Raw genomic sequence first — 22736 nt, 5'->3', positions numbered from 1 at the left:
AAGCTGTAGAAGGTTGTGCCTTATGTGAGCAGTGGGAACCGGCTGCTGAAGCCCTTGTGCACTCTCAGAGCATGGGTGACCTGGGCACAAGTGGGGAAGGGGCAACAGAAGGCGAAGCCACAGTGTCAGTTGTGAACGTTAGCTTCTCTAAAGTAATAGTTGTGTTAGGCACAATACAGAAGCTGCGCTAATCCATGAAAGAAGTTGTCATTTCCAGCCTGTATGCTGACTTGCCCATCTCAGCTGTCTCTAGCAATTTACAGCTCCATTCTCCTATATGTAAGACAGCTGCAATTTATTGGAATGGCTGAAGACTAGAACTTGAAACGATGCTTGAAACTTGAAGAGAAATCAGTACAGTTGTGTTTCAAAAATGACAGAGTAATGGCCTGGAAGAAGTATCGAGGGAGGGAGAGAACATGATCTGGACCAACAATTTGTACATAGTCCCAACAACTGGGATTATTGCACAATAATCCCAGTCATGGTTTTTGCCCAGAGCTGCGGGCAACTAGTATTGTTTACCTATTTCTTCCAGTTCTCTGTTCCCATGATAGATGTTAATGGGCCTTTTAAAACATTTCATAACAGAAGCTGATGATGGTGGTTGAAATACAACTTTTTTTGCTTTTTAAATAATAGGGGGAAAAAATCTTGAACATGACCACATGTTACATGATACTTCGGTACCATGTACATGAAGTTTAAACTCTACAATTTATTTAAAAGTAAAAATGTGTTCCAAGGTCTTCAACTCTTACAAAAACTGGTAGGAAATCTGGAGATTCCTCCCTTCCCTCAGTATGAGCAGTCAAATTTAAAATGAAGATTTGGTTTCCATTGAATGCTTGTTCAGTTTGTGTCTGGCAGCAGCTGCCTGTCCATTGGTAGTTTTGGGAACTGTGGGGTTTGAACTCTGAACTGGAATTCCATTCTTTACCAGTGCAAAACACTTTCAAGGGCTGTACCAAAATCGATGGCCATGCTTGCTCCTCCTTCTCAGCAACCAAATCACAGAAATGGGAGTATGTCACTGAAGCTGATGACTAACATAGTAATTATAAAGAACACTCGGTATGTATTTTCCTCATATGCTTAGAAAACCTATTTTTTTTTTAATCTGTGGGAACTGTAAGTCCTTTTTTCTAGTGGTGCACCCAAATTCATTAATAAGTGGCTGACATGGAAGTGTAAGTATACAGATACTCCTGCACACGTTCCTTATATAATATACAAATACATTTTGTTTGACAGCATCATAGTGCAAAAGCATTGTGGCAATGACAGCCCTTCCTTGGGGTCAGATCTTTACAGATGGGACACAGTACAAGTTTATGCTTTGCTAGTAAGGTAGTTCCAGAGTTTATTGAATTACACTGGCTTCATTAATACAAAAAGCATGAAAAAACCTTAAGAAACCATAACAGGGATATGCAGAAATTAAACTGAAAAAAATAGATATTTGAGAGGATTTTTCCTATCTTGTGGGAAAATATTTAAGCTAAATAACTTCAGCTTAAAGAAATAAATGTTATGAGGACCTTTATAAATATTTATAGAGTAGTAATGCAGAAATATAGAACCATTAACTCTACTACATGTTTATACTTTAGCAAAGGCCTCTGGTTGACAATAGAGAGCAAATAACATAGAAAATCTCTGACAGCTAGACAGAGAAGCTCTTTGCCTCATCTGAGCTTCTATCACAGCTATCTCTGTGCTGACATGGAGAAGAGCGGTGTTTATGGAAGCACAAAACAGAATTGCTCATCCTCAACCCTTCAGAGGCAGCAGGGATCAAGCTGCCAGCCCGTGCCTCCCTCCCAGCTAGCCCTGATGCCCCGGGTGTCAGGAAGCTGTCTTTAAAATGCTTTTGTTTATAGCATTATTGAAGTGAAAGAGTAATAGTAACTAGGATGATTTCCCACTTCAGTTAGGTGAAAAATGAGCATTTTTCCTTCCCCAAACAAGATGGCAAGCCTCTGACACTGAGATCATCAGGGAGAGGATACCCAGGTGCATCAGTGCCAGGGTACAAAGTGCACTGAACAGCAGCGATGAGCATCTAGAAATGTTGCTGGCATTAAGAATTTCAAGTGCAGGTGCAGAGAACAGCCTGTTTTCTAGTTGCATGTTTAGACAAGGTTTTTGCAGCCTGACTTGCAGGGAAGGTTGGTTGGAAACTGTAATCCAGGAGTTTAAGCTTTGCTTTTTAGGTGTCTCATCCCTTCTTTATAAATCTTGAGGAAGGTTTATTGTAGGCAGGACCTTCTTAGCCATAGCTGGTGATGACAGTAGCTTGAGGAATGCTCTTGTCATGACACAATCCTTTATAAAAAGCAGAAAAGGCAAATGCATTTAAAAAAAAAATCAGGTACTTATTTATGAAGCTTTTTTTTCATATGCAGCATTCATGCAGAGGTTAATCCTTCCAAGAACTCAGAATTACCAAGGAAAAAGCATTTCTGTTAAACACTCAGTTCCAGGATTGATTTTCATATATAGGGGGGGAATAAAAAAAGGAATTTTGCACATAGGACCAGGATCCACAGAAGCCAGACTTCCAAGCAAGGATAATACAACATCATTGGAGGTAAAGAGCAGCAGGGTATTTGTCATTGTCACCTTCGCTGCTGAAGATGTTGATGTCTACAGGCTCTAAGGCACTGGTAGGGTTGGTCTGGAAAGGAGATTGTACATCTGCTGCATTTTAGCTTAGATCTGTAACATGGGATTTGGTTGGAGTTTAGGTGCATTGCTCCTTTTTAGTTTTTGGCTCCAGTTCCTGGGGCACTGTTGGCAAAAGTGAGATCAGAGTAGTAGATTAATTGGTGTCATCTCTGCCTGAGAACAGATCTAGTCAGCTCACTCCCTTATGATGGACTTTCAGAAAGCTTTAGAATTCAGGTTTTTGGCCTGAAATCCATATGGTTGGTATTTGGGTTATGTTTGGACTACAGTCACTGCTGATGCACATGTGGTGTGAGTGGTTACCATGGGGCAGGAATTGCCAACACCTTCTTGTGAGTCAGCCTGTCCAATACAAATCCCCCCCTTCCTCTGCAGAGACGGCAGGAGCCTCTCACCAGGGTCTCACAAGTGAGGTTATCAGCACTAGGTTATCCAGGATGCTCCCTGTTGGTCACCTTCAGTTTCTCCATCAGCCTTTCCACCGGATCAGTTTGGGGCACCACAGCAGTCAGGAGAGTTTGTGTGGGGTGTGATACCACATTACCGGTACTTCTGATGCTGACTTACGTCAAGCCCAGATTACACAGGGATGAGACTGCTTGCAGCGAGGGCATAGCTGAAACATATTTGTCTACCCTGATCAGAGTTTAGCTTCAGGTCAGCGATGACAGTCCATTATGCAGTATTTTTTTCTGCTGGGCAATCCCGAGTGCTTTGTATAGATCATTCTTAATTGCACTAAGACAATGGGTCCATTGCTGCTGCACTAAAGCAAAACATCACCAAAATATCCGTGTGCTGGAAGTGAGGTTGGGAAAGAAGTGCTGAACTGGGCAGGGAGAGCTTCTGCTCTGTGTATTTGTGCCAGACCTGGCTCACCAGAACTGTCACTCTCTAGCTTCACTTTTTTACCCTGTTTCCTTCCCAGGCAGTCAGGTGTGAGACAGGGAGAAAGAGGGATACCCTGTGAAGTGACAGAGAGAAAGCAGGGTGTTTTTAAAAAAGCAAATGCATTTTTTTGCCTGTGATATTGTTTCATTTAGATCACTAGAAGTGGAGTGAAAAAATCCATGCAGTTGTCCTTGTTTATGTTTTACCTTTATATTTTGTCCGTGTCAGCCTAGGTAATGGAAATCCTTGAGGTCAACCTCACTTTCAGGCACTCCTTTGCTGTGCGAGTCAGGGATGCTGCAAGGAAAACTCATCTCTGTTTTCAAACCACTGTTTTCATTTGAATTTGCAAATGGCATGGAAATGTTTCTGTTGGCCTTGAGTTTAACTGAAGCTTGTTTTCACAAATGGTAGGACCAAGCAAAGGCAGCCACGGGGTTTTGGATGTCCTGGCTTCAGCACTTGGGATGTACTGCTCCTAAAGCCTGGAGTGCAAAGCCTCCCTGGTGTGTGGAGCAGGGCACGGGGCAAGGCTTGCTCTGTGGCCGCAGGTGTTGATGCCAGCCAGAATTGCAGCCCTGGGTGAAGTTTCACAGCCACCACTGCCCTCTCACTGTCCAGTGGTTAGCTCATACAGCCAGGATTTAGGACAGCACATTTCTGCTTCATAAAAGAGGCCATGCAAACAGAAGAAACTATTTTCTGAATTTCCTGTACACACCTAGTAACACTGCTTTAATGGCATGAACTGTACAACGTGCATTATTCACGTCTGTTTATCTGTCTTTGGGTTTGGCCTTCACATTGTTTTGGTATTATACGGCTGCATGGATGTACTCGCTGTCCAGCACAGGGAAGGAACATAAATCTGTAGTTCACCTTGGCCACCAGACAGTGCTGGGTTTGCTTTCTGAGTGGCCTACGTTAATCAGGTATCCTATCTTCCAGCTGTAAATCAGGCAGCTGATTAATAATCACAGTAAGAGAAAGAATTAGTACTGGCATGTAGCTGTTTTATGGATTTCTCTTTTCTGGGAGCCAAATCCAACCATATGGAAAAATGTAGCTGAGACACTATAAATATGATTCCACTTAGACAGTCATCTCTTCTGCTTTCTGTTATCACAGCAGTGTCAGCACAAGGAAAACAATGAAAGTGAAGAGATGCTGTTGCTGATTTTATTACAAGTTTGAGGGGTTGGGATTTTTTTTCTTCTTTTTTTCTTCAAGGACACTGTGTTAATCTGAAGAAAGAAGGCTTGATTTGTGTTCATTTATGCCTGCCACAATTATTTAATAGCTTCAGTGCTCATACTTCAAGAGATTTTGTTCTCTTTTAACTATTTCTGGCAGAGTTAGAAAGATATGCCTTGTGCTTTGTATCATGACAACTTGTCTTCTCCAGTAAGCCACATCTTAAACTGTGTCATCCCTCTTTACATTCAAAGTAGCTGTTTTCTCTTCATTGCTGTTGGATTGATGCTATTAACTGGGTGTCTGCAGTGCAGCCAGCAGCATCGAGAGAGGATTTCCACAGAAAATGAAGGCTTTAGTAGTGAAGTGCAGATGGACACCAGGCAGAAGTTGAACCCATGTAGCCGGGAATCTTTGGGTGGAGCCAATTCCGATGTTCACGTTGATCTCCACACAACCCACAAAAAATGAAAAAGATCTGTGTTTGAGGATCCATTCACAAGGCTGGTGCTCTAATATCAGCTACTGACACTTTACTGGCACAGTGAAAAGAGAGGCAAATTAAATAAAATACGGAGTAGGAATGTCTCTCATCATATTCTGAATCTTTTCAGGATCTCTGTAAGGCAGAGACTGTCTTTTGAGACCAGCAAACAATTCACCCCAAGGCTGTTTCCTTGTGTTCATTTCGTTGTGTTGGCTTTTTAGACTATTTTTGAACTATTTTGTTGAGCATTCACAGTCTGGATTAGTAAACGTGACCTTACTGCAAGTGGGAGAGGTTGAGGACAGGTTCCCAAAATGCTGTGTTGGAGATACTTAGGTGAGCTGCAAGGGGGGAGGGCTTTTGTGGTTCTTCTCCGTGTGAAATATAAAGGAGAGCATCCTTCCACAGCGTGGGATTCTGGGGAGGTGAGGAAGTCATACCTCTTTTTCAGGAAGGAATAAGAAAACGTTGCTGCACTGGAGGCAGGAAAGCACTTCCTTTCTGTTTTACATGATTATTGTTGCAGCCTTGTCTTGGAATAGGTGCCCGAAATAGCTTTTTGTTGGCGTCTTGAAATAGTTGACCAACCTTCCCTTCCATAAGAGTATTTTCTTTTGAGATGCCTCGCTTTGCTTGTGAAAGGTTTCAGAAATAACTTTTGCCACAGCCATTCCCATCAAAACCGTAAAGCATATGCAAAGCCCTTACATAGTTGCATTAATATGATACAGTTTGGGTAAGGTTTTTTCTGTCTTTAAGACAAAAATTGTCAGAAGCAGTATGAGGTAAATGATGGTAATTCATAATATAATGCTAAAAAAGTTTCTAATTCAATTGTGTCTCATAAAAAGCCAATGCCATAAGAGAGATTAAACTGCTGCTCCAAAGCTGATCCAGAGCCTCTTTCTCCTCTCATCTTTCTGTCCTGCTTCCATAAATCATTTCTCTTCCAAGGCCCCTGTTCAGAGCACTACTTCTTTTTCTGACACTTAACCCACTAGCATTGTGTACTGTATGTATTATGCATTGCCTTTTGTGCATGCCATATATTAGGAAGAGCTTTCTATCCCTAAGGGTTTCTGCAAGCTGTTTCTGTGAGTTTGTCCTATAGGGCACTTTCATAAAAGTCATCAGTTAGCCTTTGCTATGAAGAAAGACATAATAGCGATTGAAAGTAGGGCAAGCTCGTTAGATGATGATTAAAAGGCAGATTATTTTTTTTTAATGCAGTGAATGAGGTTCTGGTGGGTGGGCACTGAGCAGAAGTGGTGCTGGAGAAAAGTCACAGGTGCTGTGTCCTTGGGTCACTCTGTCTTTTCAGTTATGTTATAGCTTTAATTAAATACTGACTCATGAAGAGCGCAGCGACCTTTAATTTCATTCAAGTGACTTTCTTTAACAAGCCATAAGAAATGAACGCCATGCATGGTCCTGCTCTCTAGGATGAATCTAGAGCAGATAGTTGGGACCACAAATAAGTTGTTTCAAAGCAGACTTGTAAATTGCCTCTTACAATGCTGTATATCTTCAGCTCTTCTGGGAACATGCACGTCTCCACCAGAAGCACTACTTCAATGTGGAGGTAGAGTAAGGATTTAGGATTTGGATTTTCCTCTGCAAGTATTTTAGAGCCAGCCTTGAGCTCCCCAAACTGGTGAAGTCCCAGGCTGGCCCAAGGACCTTGGTCTGAGGACCTCCACTCACTCGTTCAGTGGGAGCCCTGCACTCCCTCCTTGGCTCTGACAGGGCTGTGGGGCCAGCAGGAACCCCTCCCACACCACCACCACCACCACTTCGTGTACCTCTTCCTCCATCAAGGCAACAACCCTTTATTTTAGTGTCTCAACTGAGCTAGAATAGCAGAGCTGGAATCTTCATCTCCATGGCTGAATTTGAAAACAATTCCTTAGGTGCAGTTCAAGCAGTAAATGTTCTGTACAGGCACCATGTGGGGACATGATTCCCACAGACCCAGGGACGTGTCCCCCAGCTGCAGCCCTCCCATCATGGGATGCTTTGGCCTCGACCTGCGGGCAGCCCCTGCCCCCTGCATGGCACGGCACCTGCACCCGGTGTGACCACCTTGGTGGCCAGGGAGATTTTTCAGGGTGCAGGGCTGTGTGAGGCGCCTTTTATTCCACCAGCAGAACTGAGGGAGCTGTCAGGCCTCACCCTGCTCTCCTTCATTGACCAGACACAAGGGAGAAACTACAGCCAGCAGCCTCTGGCTTAACTGGCCACCTGCTGCTCCTGCACTCTGGCATCCTGAGTAGCTGTTTACCAAGTGACACTACACACAGGTCTACCTTTTCTTCACCAACAGTACTCTTTCCACGTAAGGTGGTACCTCAGGTGCTTTGAAGGACAGTTTCCCTTCTTTTTGATCCTGCAACATGGCAGAACTGGCATTTTTCCCTCTAGTTAAGCATCCGTTTTTCATTGGCCGTCATGATTGTCATAGTTTGTACTCCAAGTGATTCCTTGGCACTGGATAATTTCCATAAATACAACTTGTTATCATGTCTCCCTTTGCCTCCCTTCTCCTTAGATGTAAAGGAGCATCCCACTATGGCCTTACCAAGGAACGGAAGAGGCGTTCCCAAGACTGTTCTCCGGACCATGGCTCCAGCTTAGCAGTAGCTGCCCTGGGCCCCGAGCTCTCGTCAGCTGCGGCCATCGCCTTAATGACAGATGAGCCGGGGCTGGTCAACCCAGCTTTCAGCCCCACCTCAGAGGACAGCCAGGCAGGCAGCAGCCCCGGGGACCTGCATCGCAGCAATCGAAACAGAAGTAAGGACTAAAAGTGATGGTTTCAGATGATGGCCTCTTTCAGCATTCCTTTTTCTGTGAAAAAATTTTTGTTGGAGGCTTTGAAAAAAACAAAGGGAGAGTAAAAGCTTTAATTTTACATGGCTTATCAAATTGCCACTCAGTGACCCAATAGATTTGAGGTGAAAACAAATTTGCTTGGCCGGGGGCAGCACCAAGCTGAAGACGGACTAGCTGCGCACATGCAAACCCCAGGTCTTAAGAAAGTATTTAGGCAAGCCAGCTCAGCTGGAAGAGCAAATGGCATATGTGATGTGCCAGGGAGACGGTGTAGCTGTGTTTAGTTCCACCAGAACATGGTGGCCCGAGTAACCCCCATAGACCATGCCATGGGCACCTACTCAGAACCCTGTTGGGAATTGTATTTGGCAGTTGCCAAGTACCTGCAGGAAAATAAACCTTAAGAAGTGCCTTTGGAGCATGGGGGTGTTTTGCCAGCCTCCCAGGGAGGTGCAGCTCAGAGGAGCTGGCCTTGCTGAAATAACCAGAGTCAGGGACAAGTTGCACCAGGAAACTTTGCCTTGATCCTTCACCCTGTGACACTGCACCCGGCTCTGATGAATGTCATATTTGAAAAACATGGCCTGGCCAAAGGCAGACTCGGAAGCATTAACGGTGAGTTCAGAGCTTGTATTTGAGTACTCTGAAGCCAAAATGAATAGCCCACCTTGTGTTACACCAGCTGCGTGTTGGGAGAACGGATGAAGGGCTGAAGAAAGACTAGAAATGAGCAGTGCTGTCCTCTCGCGTACATTGGGCTAGAGAGGTGAGGAAAGGGAGGGGGCAAGAAGACAACACCAGGATGAAATTAAATCCTGCTGGTTTTATTGAGTTTAGAGGCCACAGTCTGGTTTGAGAGAATGTTGTATTATTAGATTACAGAATTTGGCTAGCATGAAGAGCTCAAAGAGACAGAACAGCAACAGCCACAAAGATATCTTCTAGCAGGACGGAAAGAGAGTGACACGTGGTTGGGTTTTTTTTATTGCCCAGGTTAGAAGATATGACTTAGTTAGTCCCTCCCACCTCATAATCTTCGAATTTTTGACATGACATTGTTGTGTAGTGTTGGCGGCTTTGGAAGCTTTGAGGCAGTAGTGTGTGTGTGTGTAGGGGGGTGTTCAAGAAAAGTTTTTAACAACAACTTCCAGCCTTCCCCCCCCCCCCCCCCCCCAACTTATATAGCTTGGGAAGGGCAGTGCTTCTTCCTTTTATGTGGATTTTTCACAGGACTGCTGCTGATTCTGCCTTGAATGAGGATTATTCTCCCCCAGGCTACCACACTCACAGGAGATTTCTGTGTGTGACTGGAAAAACAGACAGGGAAGGTGGCAATTCCAGGGTGTGGGACAGAGGCAGGATAATTGTACACAGATTCAGGTGGGTGCAACCTTGGAGCATCAGCTGGAGTCAGGTGCAAAGGTGAAGTGCAGGCAGCCTTGCTGTTGGTGTTATGCCCTGTTGTATGCTGACAGCTGCAGATATGGTGTGGTTCTACCCCAGAACTGCTGAACTGTATTGATATTTTTTTTTTCCTGCTGTTGCAGCTCGACACTTTGAACGTTCCACTATAAGAAGCAGATCTTTTAAAAAAATAAACAAGGCATTCAGTGTTCTTCGAAGGACGAAAAGTGGAAGCGCTGTTTCCAACCAGGCTGACCGGGAAAGGGAGACTGTTGGAAACTCTGCTGCTGGAGAGGAAGGTAATGCTTTGTTCTCTTTGTGTTACCACTTAAAATGGGGTAGATGTCCATGACTGACATGCTCTTCATGTAGTGGGCTGTGCATGATTAAAAAAAAAAAAAAACCAACAAAACAACAAAAACCAGAAAACTCAATCTTTCTTTATTTTTTTCTTTAAGAAGTCATTAGTGACTGTCAGACAAGAATATTGCTGGGGTGTATGGGACCTCACCTAAGGCTGTTCTGGTAACAGCCTGTATGCTACAGCCAGCCCTGTATCTAGCACACGGGATGTGGGATGTGGGCATCTGGGATCTATTACTGGCGCTGTCATTGATTTGCTCTATCATTTTTTTCAAGTCCTCATCAGCATGCGTCTGTCCTAAAGCAAACGGATCACAATGATCATATATTATATGAGACTAATGAGGTTTGGCTAATATTTATGAAGCACTGGAAATTCCCAGTGGGAGGATGGTACAAAAGTGCAAAGCACTGTGGTTATTCCACCATTTCTGTGGGATCCTTGGTGACAGACTTGTATTACCTCAGCTGGGCAGGTGATGAGGTAGGAATGCTCTGCTCTTAAACAGCAGGGAGAGGCAATTTTGTCTGACGTATGTCAGGGATGAGGGGTCTGGCAGGCAGTAACAATATTTGGCATTCTCAAAGCAATCAGCAAATGTTACTAATTGTCTTGGACCATAATTATGAAGTCAACATTAGCACTCATGAATCAAGAGGAAGTGATGATGGAGTTGGAATTACTGTCTTAATCAAGGTCTTCACTGAGCTTATTATTCCTTTGCTTGATGCCTCAGCACCTCATGTCTCTTCCCAGATCAAATGTCTGGGATAAGGGCTTTAAGATGACAAAATATCCAACTTCTTTGCTCTGAATTTCAAGTCGTCATTGAAACCCACACAAAATAAGGACAAAAGGCTGCCAAATGCTATGTTTAGACATCATTGTTCTTGAAGTGGTGAATCAGAGAACAGTGTTCAGTATTTCTTCTGCTTTATTTACTCATTCCTTCAGGAGAGTTTCACTACATTACTGTGTTCTTGGTACTTACTCTCTTAGTCCACACACTTGCTGATGTAGCCAAAAAAACCCTTGATAATTCAAAATTGTGAACCTTTCCATGAAAATGATGTGAACCTGCCCTTGGCCTGGAAACATCATTAATAACTTTATTGTCCCAAATATTTTATTATTTTTCCCCAAGTAAAATTTTGCAAATAAGCTGTCTACAGCTCTCTGAGCAGATATGTTTCCCATTCCCTAGCAACTGTGCAATCCATTGTAAGCAAAAGCTTGCCCTTCTTCAGCTGGAGTGAAATTCTGAATGTCTCGAGTTCATACTTTTCGAAAGGCATGTCTTCAGGATGGAGCATAGATGTTTTTATGACTGCTTTCTACCTAGCCTTGTAGTTGATATTAGTAATTGTTCCACTGAAAGCTTGGTTGCATGTCCAGAGTGTGTGGATGATGTGGATGCCAACAATACCTACCCAGTAACCCAGTGCAGTCCAGATGTTAACAGAAGAAGGTGTGAACATGGTGCTGACCTTTACATTTTCCAGCAGAATTAAAAGTGCTTTTGTCTCCTTTTTAAGGGACATATGATGGGGCCCTGAAGTGGAAATCACTCCAGGGCCCCATTGGCAGTTTTAAGATTGTCATTCTCTCCTTGACTCTGCTTGTGGTTTCATTCCTCTGCACCAAGCATGCCTGTAAAGTTCCAAATATATTCTACTGCACTGGAAAAACCAGGTAGGCGTGTAATTACTTAATGAGCAGTTAGTCTTACATATGAGATCACAGAAGCTGGGTACCTAAATTACCGTGTTAATTACATTTGCAAAGAATGCATTTTGATTACACAGTTCTCAAATTTGGTCTTTAAAAAAATGCAATACAAATGCAACTTTAGTAAAGACCTCTACTCAGTCCTTTGCAATAGGTGCTTTCTGTAATGGCATCTCAAAGGCTCTCTCTGTTTCTTCTTGTTGTTGGAGGAAATGAATATACTTTATTCTGTGGCAGTTATCATCATCCTGCCAGCTGGAGGCTTGTTTTCTTCTTCAGTTCTGTATGTTCTCTTCTCTCAGATATTTTTTAAATCCTCAGCTGTTCTGAGCAGTCTGCAGTTGGACTCCTGGTTTTATTTGCTGGTCAGTCTTTAGGGATAGCTGCAGTAAGCTCTGCCCTGTGCTCACTAAAGGTCCAGCCCAAACCCACTGGAAAAAGGCAGCCCCATGTGCCTGCCTCCCCATTGCCACTCTGCTCTCCTGGGAATGGACATGCTCCTGTGGGTGGTGGTTCCTGGCCTCGGAGGTCTCCACACCTGGTGTGACAACTGCAGCTGCCTTGCCCCAAGTTTCATAGGTTCATGTCTGAGAGCACACCTCTGCCATGCCTCATTGCTCCAAGAAACTGGGCAGCATTTCACCGCCTCTGTGGTGGCTCCTTTCCTCATCAGGCTTAGTGCGTGAGCAGGGTGAAGCTAAGACCATGCCAGCCTCACAGCGGGCACAGAGTGAAATAACCCCTTCTTGCTGATAACCTCTTGTTGATAAAGGAGCTGTCAGATCACCTGGCAAAGCTCAACCGATTATAGTCCATCTGTCCCCAGTTTTCAGAATTCCCTCATTTTAGTTCAGATGTCTCTGTTTAACCTGTGTCTTGCCTGTATTTTGGTCAAAGGAGCTCTCAGAACAAAAACCATAGTGCATACCTATGTATTAGCCCTTAGAATCAGCAGCACTGATGTCGAATTAAGTATTTGCCCACTGCAGAGAGTGTAGGTGCCTTTAATCTGAAGCTGATACATCTGTTGGGCCAATGGTCAGTTGCAATACAGCTGTGAGGATGCAAGACAAAATAATCAATCCTCACGCAGGAGAAAAAAATATTTAAATAACCATGATTCTGCTTAACTTTGAATGCAGTGCTAGTTTTGGAAAACTCCTTTGCTACCCAGGGACACTGAAAAATATGATGTATAACAGCAAATGTCTTTCTGTGATAATTACATCAGAGAAATAGTTACAGTCTAATGCTATCTTACACCTGGATCTGGTAGCAGTCTTGCACTCTAAGATTACTTCATGATTTGCATTTGCAACCTGTAGTTTGATTTGTTTAAACAATGTTATAGGCACTCATTTTGGATTTAAATGATTCAGGCTTCCTTTGTTGCTCTGTTTAAATGTTTGGGTGACATTTTCAGCAGAGAACTGTTCAATGTCCAAACTGAAGAAAAAGTTAAAAGTTAATGAAAAGTGCAAACACAGATGAGAAGGTGTTTTGGGGAAGGAAACATTAAGAATTTCTCATTTTTACTAATTTGGTCATATGTAAATAACCCGTGCAGAGAACTATTTCTCTGTAGTGCAGCACACAGGCTTGTGATACCTACCTGTGAGTAATCGCATTAATAGCACTTATAGCTACAAATAACTTTCAAGGTTTGAAGTTAGGAAAATTTAAAAGAGATGGTTTCATTCTGAGATGTGAGGGAAGGTGACAGGGACGTCCTTCGGGCACTGATGCTTTTAAGATGTAATACCTTCTGACTGGATCTACTAGTGTAAATGACCTTGACAATCTACTTAAATGATAAAATATCTCCAAGCAAAGACTGCTCCAGCTTTGCTACGCTTATTTGTGTCACTGTGCTCTTAGTTTGGCATCACACTCTACCTTCACCTCTAAAAAGGACTATGGATATACATACTCTTTACTCAAACTGACCTACAAATACAAGTAAACCAGCTAATGCTTTAGGAGGAAAGAATCTGGGAATGCAATTGCAAAAACCTCTCTACAGTTTTACAGCAAAAGGGAGCTGTGCTCTTTGTTTTCAAAAACATTCATCAGTTCCATTTTGCAGTCAAGCTATTGTAAAATTAATTGAATTTATGATTGCTTGAGGATGTCAAATGTTGTTCAAAGTCAAACTTATTCTTCTTAGTCTCATGGTGGGTGCAGTTCTACCATCTGTTATTGCTTTGCAGCAGTCAAAAGCAAGGCAGCCCTGGCAGGCACTGGCAGGATCACAGAACAGACTCTCCTGTTTTATGGGTGTATCTCACTCCTGCTGCTCAGTCTGAGCCCTGCTGGTTTTTTAATATATATATTTATATTTATATTTATATTTATATTTATATTTATATTTATATTTATATTTGTATTTATATTTATATTTATGTTTATATTTATATTTATATTTATATTTATGTTTATGTTTGTATTTATATATACAATAGATAGATTGATATGAATACTTCATTATATATACATTATAACACATTATAAATGTTTGGGAAAGGTACATAAAGAAAAAGAAGGTAAGTGAAACACAGATGGCTCTAGGTATCAACCATTTGACAGCATTAAGGTTCTCTATGTGCCAAAAAGAAAGTGGCTCATCCAGCCCTGGACAAGACAGCACAGCCCAACCTCTGTCTTGGGAAGGTGGCACCCCACAGGAATCCCCACGCTGTTCGTTTTCCCCAGATTTGATTCAGTTGCCATTCTTATTTCCCCAAATAGCTGTTGGAAATCTCACAGAACTGGTTCAAAGCACTCAGCTCTAGGATGGTAAGCCAGGCAACTTCCAGAAGAAATTGGCTCTATAGCATTTCCTCCACTGCAGACTGATAAACTTTGCCTGTTGTAGATGAGGTAGCCACAACTCTTGAGACACAATCAACTCTACAACAGTTTCATTTTAGCTCTTTTGGGACTCCTTTGGTGAGAGGAATGTCCGGAAGCAAGAAGAGACATTAGAGCTGCCATTGCCTTGTACCTGCCCCCTGCATTGGACCAGCATCCCTGGAGAATTGATGGAAGGCATTAAATCAAAATGATGGCAAACCGCTGGCAGAACGAAATGCTAAATGAAAGTCAAGGGGAAGGAGGAGTTGCAGAATGAAGTCCCACACTAGCACAAGTACATGTGAAATTCACAGACACAAGAATTTTCCAAGAATAGATTACACAAACTTCATTTAAATCCTGATGACCAGGTGCCAGGAAGCATGAGTGTGTGTCCCTGCAGGTAGTCTTATTTGTGGGGGTGGCCTGGCACCTCTCATCAATCAGACCTTCTGATCTAAATAAGGACTTGCGACCTGAGACACAAATTTTGTTTACAGTGACTTTGATTAATCTGGACTCAAGAGTCATAGCAAACACTATACAGTGCTTTGTCGCGCTGGATACTGGGAACGAAGGCAGAAGTTATCCTGATGGCACACTGTCAGAAGGAGTGTGGTGCACACAGGAGTCAGCCAAAACCGGAGCACTGAAGGAGCACTACCATTAAGTATCATAAACTGCAGGGATAAAATATTATGCATACTTAAAATTTTGTATTACAGTCTCAAGGCCACTCCACTAATGAGTGCTCAGTGTCCTACATGGTACCAGACAAGTAGACTTTACTGTGTAAAGCTGGTCTCTCCTATGTTATTTGTTACTGTAACGAGATGTGTGAAAATATCAATAAAATGCACACTAATATAAGGAAAATATTGCTTGAGGAAAAAGCACACACAATTTTCTGAATGCAGTTGACATTTTATTATATTGACAGATTCAGAATGCTCCATACAACCCCCGGTGACAAAAACACAACACTCTGTGGGAAAACCTGCAAGAATCACCAAAAACAAGACAGAAAGTTTACTTCTTTCTAGATTCAGCAGCTCTTCGATATTTAAGGACTGGAAATATAAATTGGTAAAGAAAGGTATGCAATACTCCTGGGTTTTCCTGCTCTGGAAAACCTGGTCAAAGAGGATGGAGGGTTCTAATTAAGAGTGTAAGGGCTGGAAAATGGGGTCTGTGCAAACTGATGCTCCAGCCTCACAACAGGCTGTGTACATGTGAATGGTGCAAGCCCTCAGCCCAGCTGGAGTCCCTGAAATTGGGCTGCTGAGGCCCCATTCATTATAAGCAACCAGGTGCTGAAGCAAGGTCCACCTCTTCTGGGTACGGTGTATACGTTAGAAAAAATCAAGTTGAAGACATTGCTTTCCAGACGCAGCATCACCTTGAAATAGGCATGGTAGGATTTGATCAAACCCCACACAATGTATGCAGACGTTTGGAGAAAAAGTGATCATGAATTTTCTTATTCAAAAAAATATGTAGTTGTGACTTTTATACATTTAGTTTGCCAAACTTACTGTTAGTTTGTCAAAATAGGCATTGGCCTTTCACTTATGACAGTCTAGGTTGTTGGTAATACAAACATCCATGCGTATGTCTGGGATGAAAACAAGAGGCAAGTCTTCAATGGAGAGAGCAGGAATTAAGGGATCATGGGGTTATTGTGGTTGCTTGGCCCATCTGAGGAGAAAATGGTGCAACTTATTAATTATGTTCTATAAAGAACACAAATCAAATGAAGACAGGAGGTGAAGAAGTACATCCTGCTAACTGTGGAAAAAGAAACCTTAGTAACTTGCAGACTGGCAAGAAAAATGTCTCTGGAAGATTTGTTTTGTTGTAGACTGCACACTTCCAAGAAGGAAATTAGGTATGAAAAAATCTTCTAAAAGTATCTGCATGAAGTGATATTGAAAGTCAGCCAAGTGCCACTACAAGACTTAATAAACCAGTTAAGGCAATGATCAAGATTTAAAGAAACTTATATAAGCTTATACCTTATATAAAGCTATATGTAAGTCTTATATAAGTGTAGAGACTTGTTCACTGCCACTTTGCTCTGATTTTGCTGTGGGATAATTACAGACTGAAATAACGCAAGTGTCAATAGCTTGTTCAGTCCACAGTTCTCCGTGGTCAAGAAATGTAACAGGGTAATTCCTTTAGAAAAGCTTTTGGAATGAGGTGTGGAAGAAAGAGTGTTTGAGTCAAAAAGCACAGTCTGTTAGGACATGAGGTGAATCATCATGCAATGGGATATAGAAGTAGTTCTACAGGACTGCTCTGGTAGTCTTCAGAATATACAGAGATATTTATTTATGCTCTTTCTGTGCAGAGAAGATCTGGGGATCCAAGTTATCATTTACATTTTTACATATAAATATCCTTATAGCCACACTGAGAGTGCAAAATGTGCACTGATGCATGGATCACACCTTTGGAGATTTTTGAGGAGTACTTGTATTGCCCAACTTCAAGCACACCACTGAGACGCCAGAGTCAATTGCCTCTTTCTTCTTACATAGCAGCAGAGAGAGTTTAGCACCTCCAGGGGTGATTTAGGGGTGAAGCGGGTATTGCTCTCTTTGGGTGCCCATGTCCTGTAGGGGAAGCCAGAGCTAGCAGATCACCAGATCATGCATTTGACTTGGAGGCCTGGATTTCGATGAGTGAATCCACCCCTCAGGCTAGAGAGAAGAGAAGAAGTTACAAATTGGGCAAATAGTGTTCAGAAAATAGAAGAATATGGGGAAAAATAAACCACCTCCCATTAATGAGACAGCAAAGTTGTGTGCAAAACTGAAGTAAACCTGTATTAGCACAGAAACTTCTGCTACAAGAGTATAAAGTAAATGAAAACTTGGATATTAGCTTGGTGAAGGCTGTATAGTTATCTGGATACTTTTATTGCTTGTCAACTCTGTGTAAAACCACAAAGTCGAAGTCTGTGCTGCCGGTAGGTGCTTTTACAGACGTGGAGGAAGACAGCTTCCCGCCCTGAAGAACATATGATCAAAGAAGTGGTAAGGGATGCAACATGGCGCTTCTTAATATGTTTTTCCTGTTCTTACTTTCCCCTTGCTCTCTCCCAAAAGGTTTTGGTGCCTTGCTGGTTTGTTGCCTGCTAATTCTGTAGTAGAAATATTTATTCTATCTCAGATACTGCTCTGTTAATTTTCATTTAATACTTTACCGCTATTCAGTAACAGTCACTGTACTTTCATTTCTAAAATAGGTTATTCAAAAAATATTAGCACTTAATTTTTCAGCTTACAGGTTTTTTGTATAAGTGCTGGATTGGACCCACACACAAAAAAATTAAAAAGCTTTCTCTCACCTATGGGGGATTCAAAATAATTGAAGGCTGATACACCTGTGGTAGAAAACTCACCGGTGCTTTTACGTCAGCTTTGCTCGCAGTTCAATGTGGATTAACATTTTGAATTGACCTAAAAGGAAAGAAAGTATTAGTGACATGCTGTGAAAGCAAACGTGCCAGTTGAAAATTAGGGTTTGGAGGAGGATGCTCTTACCCAGTGCGTCATAAATACAAAAGATCCCTTGTCCACTCTTGGTCCCTCTTCCCCACACCCAGATTGCCAGGCCAGCAGAGATCTTTCCCTCCAGGCACCTTGAGCACACTTAATACAGACACCTCACAGTAAGAGCCAGTCATTCCTACTTCCTAGAGTTCAAGCAGCGATGAAAGGAGAGGGGCTCTGGTAGGGAAACTACTGTGTGCTTCGGGTTGCCCGAGAAATCTTGCCTTTCTGTTAGCTGAAGGTAAGAAAACTGCTTCCATGGATTTCACAAGCTAAACACCCAGTGCTCAGCTCAGTACCAAAACCGAAGGAAAACAGGGCAGCCTGGGATGCTCCCAGTGAGACAGGCTGTGCAGCCCACCGCAGCAGGGATTGGGTGTATGCTGAGGTGTACGTGCCTGTCTGCTCTAGGGCCAGCAAGGAACCATAGCCTGGGTCAGAGGGGTCTCTGGTGACTAAAGATGTATTTTGTTCCCTTAAAATATTAGCCCATGTAACTGTATTTTAAGTACATTTAAACTGTATGGATGACATGAAAGGTTTAGGGCTGTGTTTTGTGAGGGAAAAAAGGAAGTTTGAATATATTAATTAAAAAAAGATCCCTTCAAGTCCATTCATCAAGGATTTCCTCCCCACTTGGTACAAATCACATCCATGCATGAAACCTATTTGGGATGACTGGCAGGAACTTGAAGTTGTGCAATGCATGTTTTAACAAAACAAAGCTGTGATGTCAAATAAATACCTTCCGATGTGCATTTCCAGGTTTTCCCAGATTGTATCACCTGATTCCAGATGGGGAAATTACCTGCATTAAGATCAACCGTACTGATCCCCATGAAAACCTGGCCATTAGGATTGTGGGAGGCAGTGAGACTCCTTTGGTTCATATTATTATCCAGCACATTTATCGAGATGGAGTAATTGCCAGAGATGGAAGGCTGCTGCCTGGAGACATGATACTAAAGGTACGGTACTGTGGGGGTACAAGGTAAAAGCATCCTAGCAAAGATTAAGACGTCGTAAGTTCATCGTGAGATGAGATCTGCAACATTGCTTGTTTGTGTGGGTAGAATAACGTGTGTAGAAAGACATTCGGTTTCCCTGCATGCTGTGATGATTTCATTCATTTCAACAGCTCTTGAGGCTCACAGTTTTGTTTATCTTTCCTATTCACTGCCAGGCTTCTCTAATTTCTACCCAGACATGGTAGGTCTGAAATACAATGTAGCGCAGTAGACTGTTGGCACTTCTGATCCAGCGGTGCAAAAGTTGTTTTCTGAAAGCAGAGGCTGGGCTTTTTGCCCAGTTCGTTTCTACTGAACTGTGGGCTTAAATCTCAGTTACTGAGGTTTCCATTGCCTTACGTCCCACTTACCCCAGGATAGGTGATGGGGCCCTGATCTGTTACGTTATTTCAGCTTCTAGCTCCTCTGTATGACGTGTTCAGCACCACAGAGCGTGAGACACTGCCCCCTCTATTTTGGGAGTGTTGTTCCGCCAGCAGCCACAGGTGAAATCTCTAAGAACAAACTTGAGCCGCATTTGGGCAGTAGCTGTTGGCTGCTACTTCTGCTCCAGTTTCTATAGAAATGTATAACAGATGAACAATAATTAGGCCAGATGGTTAAAGATCTTGCATCTTGTGAGCAGTGGCTTCAGCAATGGCTTTTGAATGGGAATGGCACTCTCAACTTCCCCAGCGGCCTGGAGCTCTGCAAGGATGCTAAATTATATTAATGCCTCAGTCCATAGAAGAAAAGAGTGATGACAGAAAATACTAGTTCCTTTCCTTGCTTTGATGTTTTGGTGGTGTGTAGCTGGAGTGCACAGGTATATTCACACCGCAAGCCAAATGCACGCAGCTCACCCAGGTATACCCAAGCAGCTTAAATGAGCTAGTTCAAATATTGGGGACAGCATGGCCAGAGATGGCAAAGAGCTCAGCATGATTTTTCCAAATTACAGGTAAACATTTGAGCAGGCTGCTTTTTTCACTGCAGGACATGCTGCCCTAGGCAGACTGATGCTGGTACCCAGGCTAACCAGCGTGGCATTAGCTGGGATAGGGCTACAAGAGCTGGAGTGGAGTAGACTGCAAGGTCTGGTCGTCTTCCAGGTGGGACTCTGGATGCTTATCTTGCTGCCCACTCTGGCATGCCTGGCTGGTACGGTTAGTAGGGAGAAATACTTCTCCCAGCCCTACTGGCTTCTTCTACTACATATTCCATGTAAGTAATTACTAAGGATACCATCTTCGAATTTCAGAGCACCACCTGTAAGCCACCATGCTTTCCTAGCTTTTTCTGACCCTGGTGATAGCTGAGGACACTTGAGGCATGCCAGGGTTGTGACGGGCCTTCTGCTTCATGTCTGACAGACCATGGTCAAAAGGTTTTCTCAGGATCATGATGTGGGCATACTTCGCTCTGGCACCATTTAAACATGCCTCTGGAGTGTGGCTCCAGGTGGCAGCTGGAGGACTGTCACCCCATCGTGCATTTTGGGGAGGCTTTTTGTCCTGGTGCCAACACAAAGCAGCAGGGTTAATGGCACTGCTGAGCCAAAACTGTTCCTTCAGGGCACATCCAAACTGCAGTGGGAAGCTGTGACTGCAGCACGGACAGGCCCAGCTCAGCTCTCCCTGGCCGTGGCTGACTGCCCAGGGGTTTACTGAGGATTCCCAGCAATTTCAGCCCCATGCTGGTGCAGCTCATGCCATCCATGGTACCCAAGCTGGCAGCTTAAAGTTAGTCGAGCTGTGTCTCCAGGGGTGCAGGCGCCCCGTCAGACCACAGCGGGACAACCCCGTCAAGCCCACATGGGCAGTCAGCAAAAACAGTCAAATGCTTTTGTCCATGCTGGGGAACATTTCTGTTGCAGTTTGGAGATGTTTCCTAATATTTAAATGGTTCAACCTGTGCAATGTAAAACTACATGGAAATAACTTGTCTGATTCGGGTTTTCCAGCCAGCAATGAATTACAACCTTGCAACTGGTTTTCATTTAGCAGTGATAAAGTGTAATGCCTAGTCACTCTTACACACACGGACATGACAGGATTGACTGGAAGCTCTTTTTTTCGCTCTCTTTCTTTTCCCCAGCCAAATTAAAGAAGTGGCAGTTAGGCAGTTTTACTACCATCTTAAACCTTACCTGGAAAACACTGAGAAATGTAAAAAGCTTGATTCTCTGGTATGGTATATCAGCATAATTGCTAGTAAATATCCAGGGCATTTAAACTTCTACTGGAGGCTCTTTTCTTCATTTTAATTAGAGGTTCATTAGTGGGGAACATTTTTTTACTGTACCCAGAGCAGCTGGGAGATAATGAAGAAGAGAAACAGCAGGGAAGTGGTGGGAGTGAAAGCAAAGGCTGGCAAGGCAGTTTGAAATCAGAAGCTTGTGGAATAAAACTAAGATATATGAAAGTATATTGGAGCTTGGGAAAGCAATAATAAAGCTGAAAAATAACATGTATGTCTGGAGACTATCAGGGAGAAAGGGGGAAAAAAAAAGGCAGAAAGTGTCTGTACAGCACGTCCTTTCCTTGGGGGAAGATTGTTTTGTACCACAAACTTGGCCTCCTGTGTGACACAGTTTGAAATAGCGCACGTCACTTCTTATGAAGACATCTGTGTAAACAGATCTGCCCTCTCCAGTGCCAGTTCAGATTCGATGGTCTTTCTGTTGCTGATTTCTGCTTCTCTCTTGCAGGTAAATGGCATGGACATCAAAAACGTGCCTCACAACTACGCCCTGTCAATCCTGAAGCAACCCTGCCACGTGCTCCGACTGACAGTGCTCCGAGAGCAGAGGTACCGATGCCGAAACAGCGGACTTTCCCTTGATGCTCACTGCAATAGGGATGACAGTTTCCATGTTGTGCTAAACAAAAGCAGTCCGGACGAGCAGCTGGGAATAAAGCTGGTCCGCAAGGCCGATGAACCGGGGGTATTTATTTTCAACTTGCTGGAAGGAGGTGTGGCTGCCCGTGATGGACAGCTTCAGGAGAATGACCGGGTATTGGCCATCAATGGGCACGACCATCGATATGGCAGTCCAGAGAGTGCAGCCCAGCTGATACAGGTTCGTCACCACCACTTTAACGCCAGTGTTTACACCTTGCAAAAACCAAGTAGTGTATTTTCACCAGCCGTTGCAAAACAGAGGCCAAAATTAATGTGTGTGTATTTGTGGGAGTGAAGGAGATGTGTCGAGCTCAGACTGGATTTTATACCTGTAAAAGCTCCCTGGTTTCACTGTGGGTACAAGGATGAATGTGGGTATGGACTCTTGCAATGATGCCTGCTACCATCAGGCTTTGTAAGGTACAGATCAATGTAAACATCCATACACTCTGTGCATCACCGAAGAGTGATGCTATCTGCCAAAACTCCGCCCAGCCTGCAACCTGGGAGCACTCGGTCCAGCTGGGTCCTGACTCCTCCAGTGCAGAAGGAGCCACAGTGCTTCCTGGTGCAGCCCTGGAGCAAGCCAGAGCAGCCTAAGGCAATGGACAGCATGTTTCAGGATAAACATCATCTTCCCAGCCTCGATGGTTTCCCATGGGTGTGTTTTACAACTGAAGGTACTGCATACCTTGTAGATATTTCTTACCTAAATCTAGCATATGGAAACACAGATGTTTTGGAGAAAATGGATCTGTAGCTACAGTTTTTATAAATTTCTATTTAGACTCGCATGGAGAACTAAAGCAGTGCCTCTGCAACAG

At 43.3% G+C, this 22736-nt stretch overlaps 1 protein-coding gene across 10 annotated transcripts in view; it reads left to right on the top strand.

Annotated features, from left to right (window-relative positions):
• The window catches only part of LNX1 (ligand of numb-protein X 1), a 239696-nt gene that overhangs the window by 195237 nt on the left and 21723 nt on the right, over positions 1–22736 (top strand). For 8 of the 10 annotated variants that reach the window (XM_080385980.1, XM_080385981.1, XM_080385979.1 and 5 more), the window contains 5 exons: positions 7812–8053; positions 9640–9795; positions 15382–15537; positions 18767–18969; positions 21719–22090. In XM_080385980.1, the coding sequence (XP_080242106.1) occupies positions 7812–8053; positions 9640–9795; positions 15382–15537; positions 18767–18969; positions 21719–22090 (1129 nt within the window). The remainder of the gene's footprint in view (positions 1–7811; positions 8054–9639; positions 9796–15381; positions 15538–18766; positions 18970–21718; positions 22091–22736) is intronic. The other 2 variants (XM_080385982.1, XM_080385984.1) reach the window with 1 other exon arrangement.

This window comes from Falco punctatus, assembly GCF_963210335.1.
Source record: "Falco punctatus genome assembly, chromosome: 1".
Taxonomy (NCBI): Eukaryota; Metazoa; Chordata; class Aves; order Falconiformes; family Falconidae; genus Falco; species Falco punctatus.
This window is presented reverse-complemented; position numbering and strand designations above follow the sequence as displayed.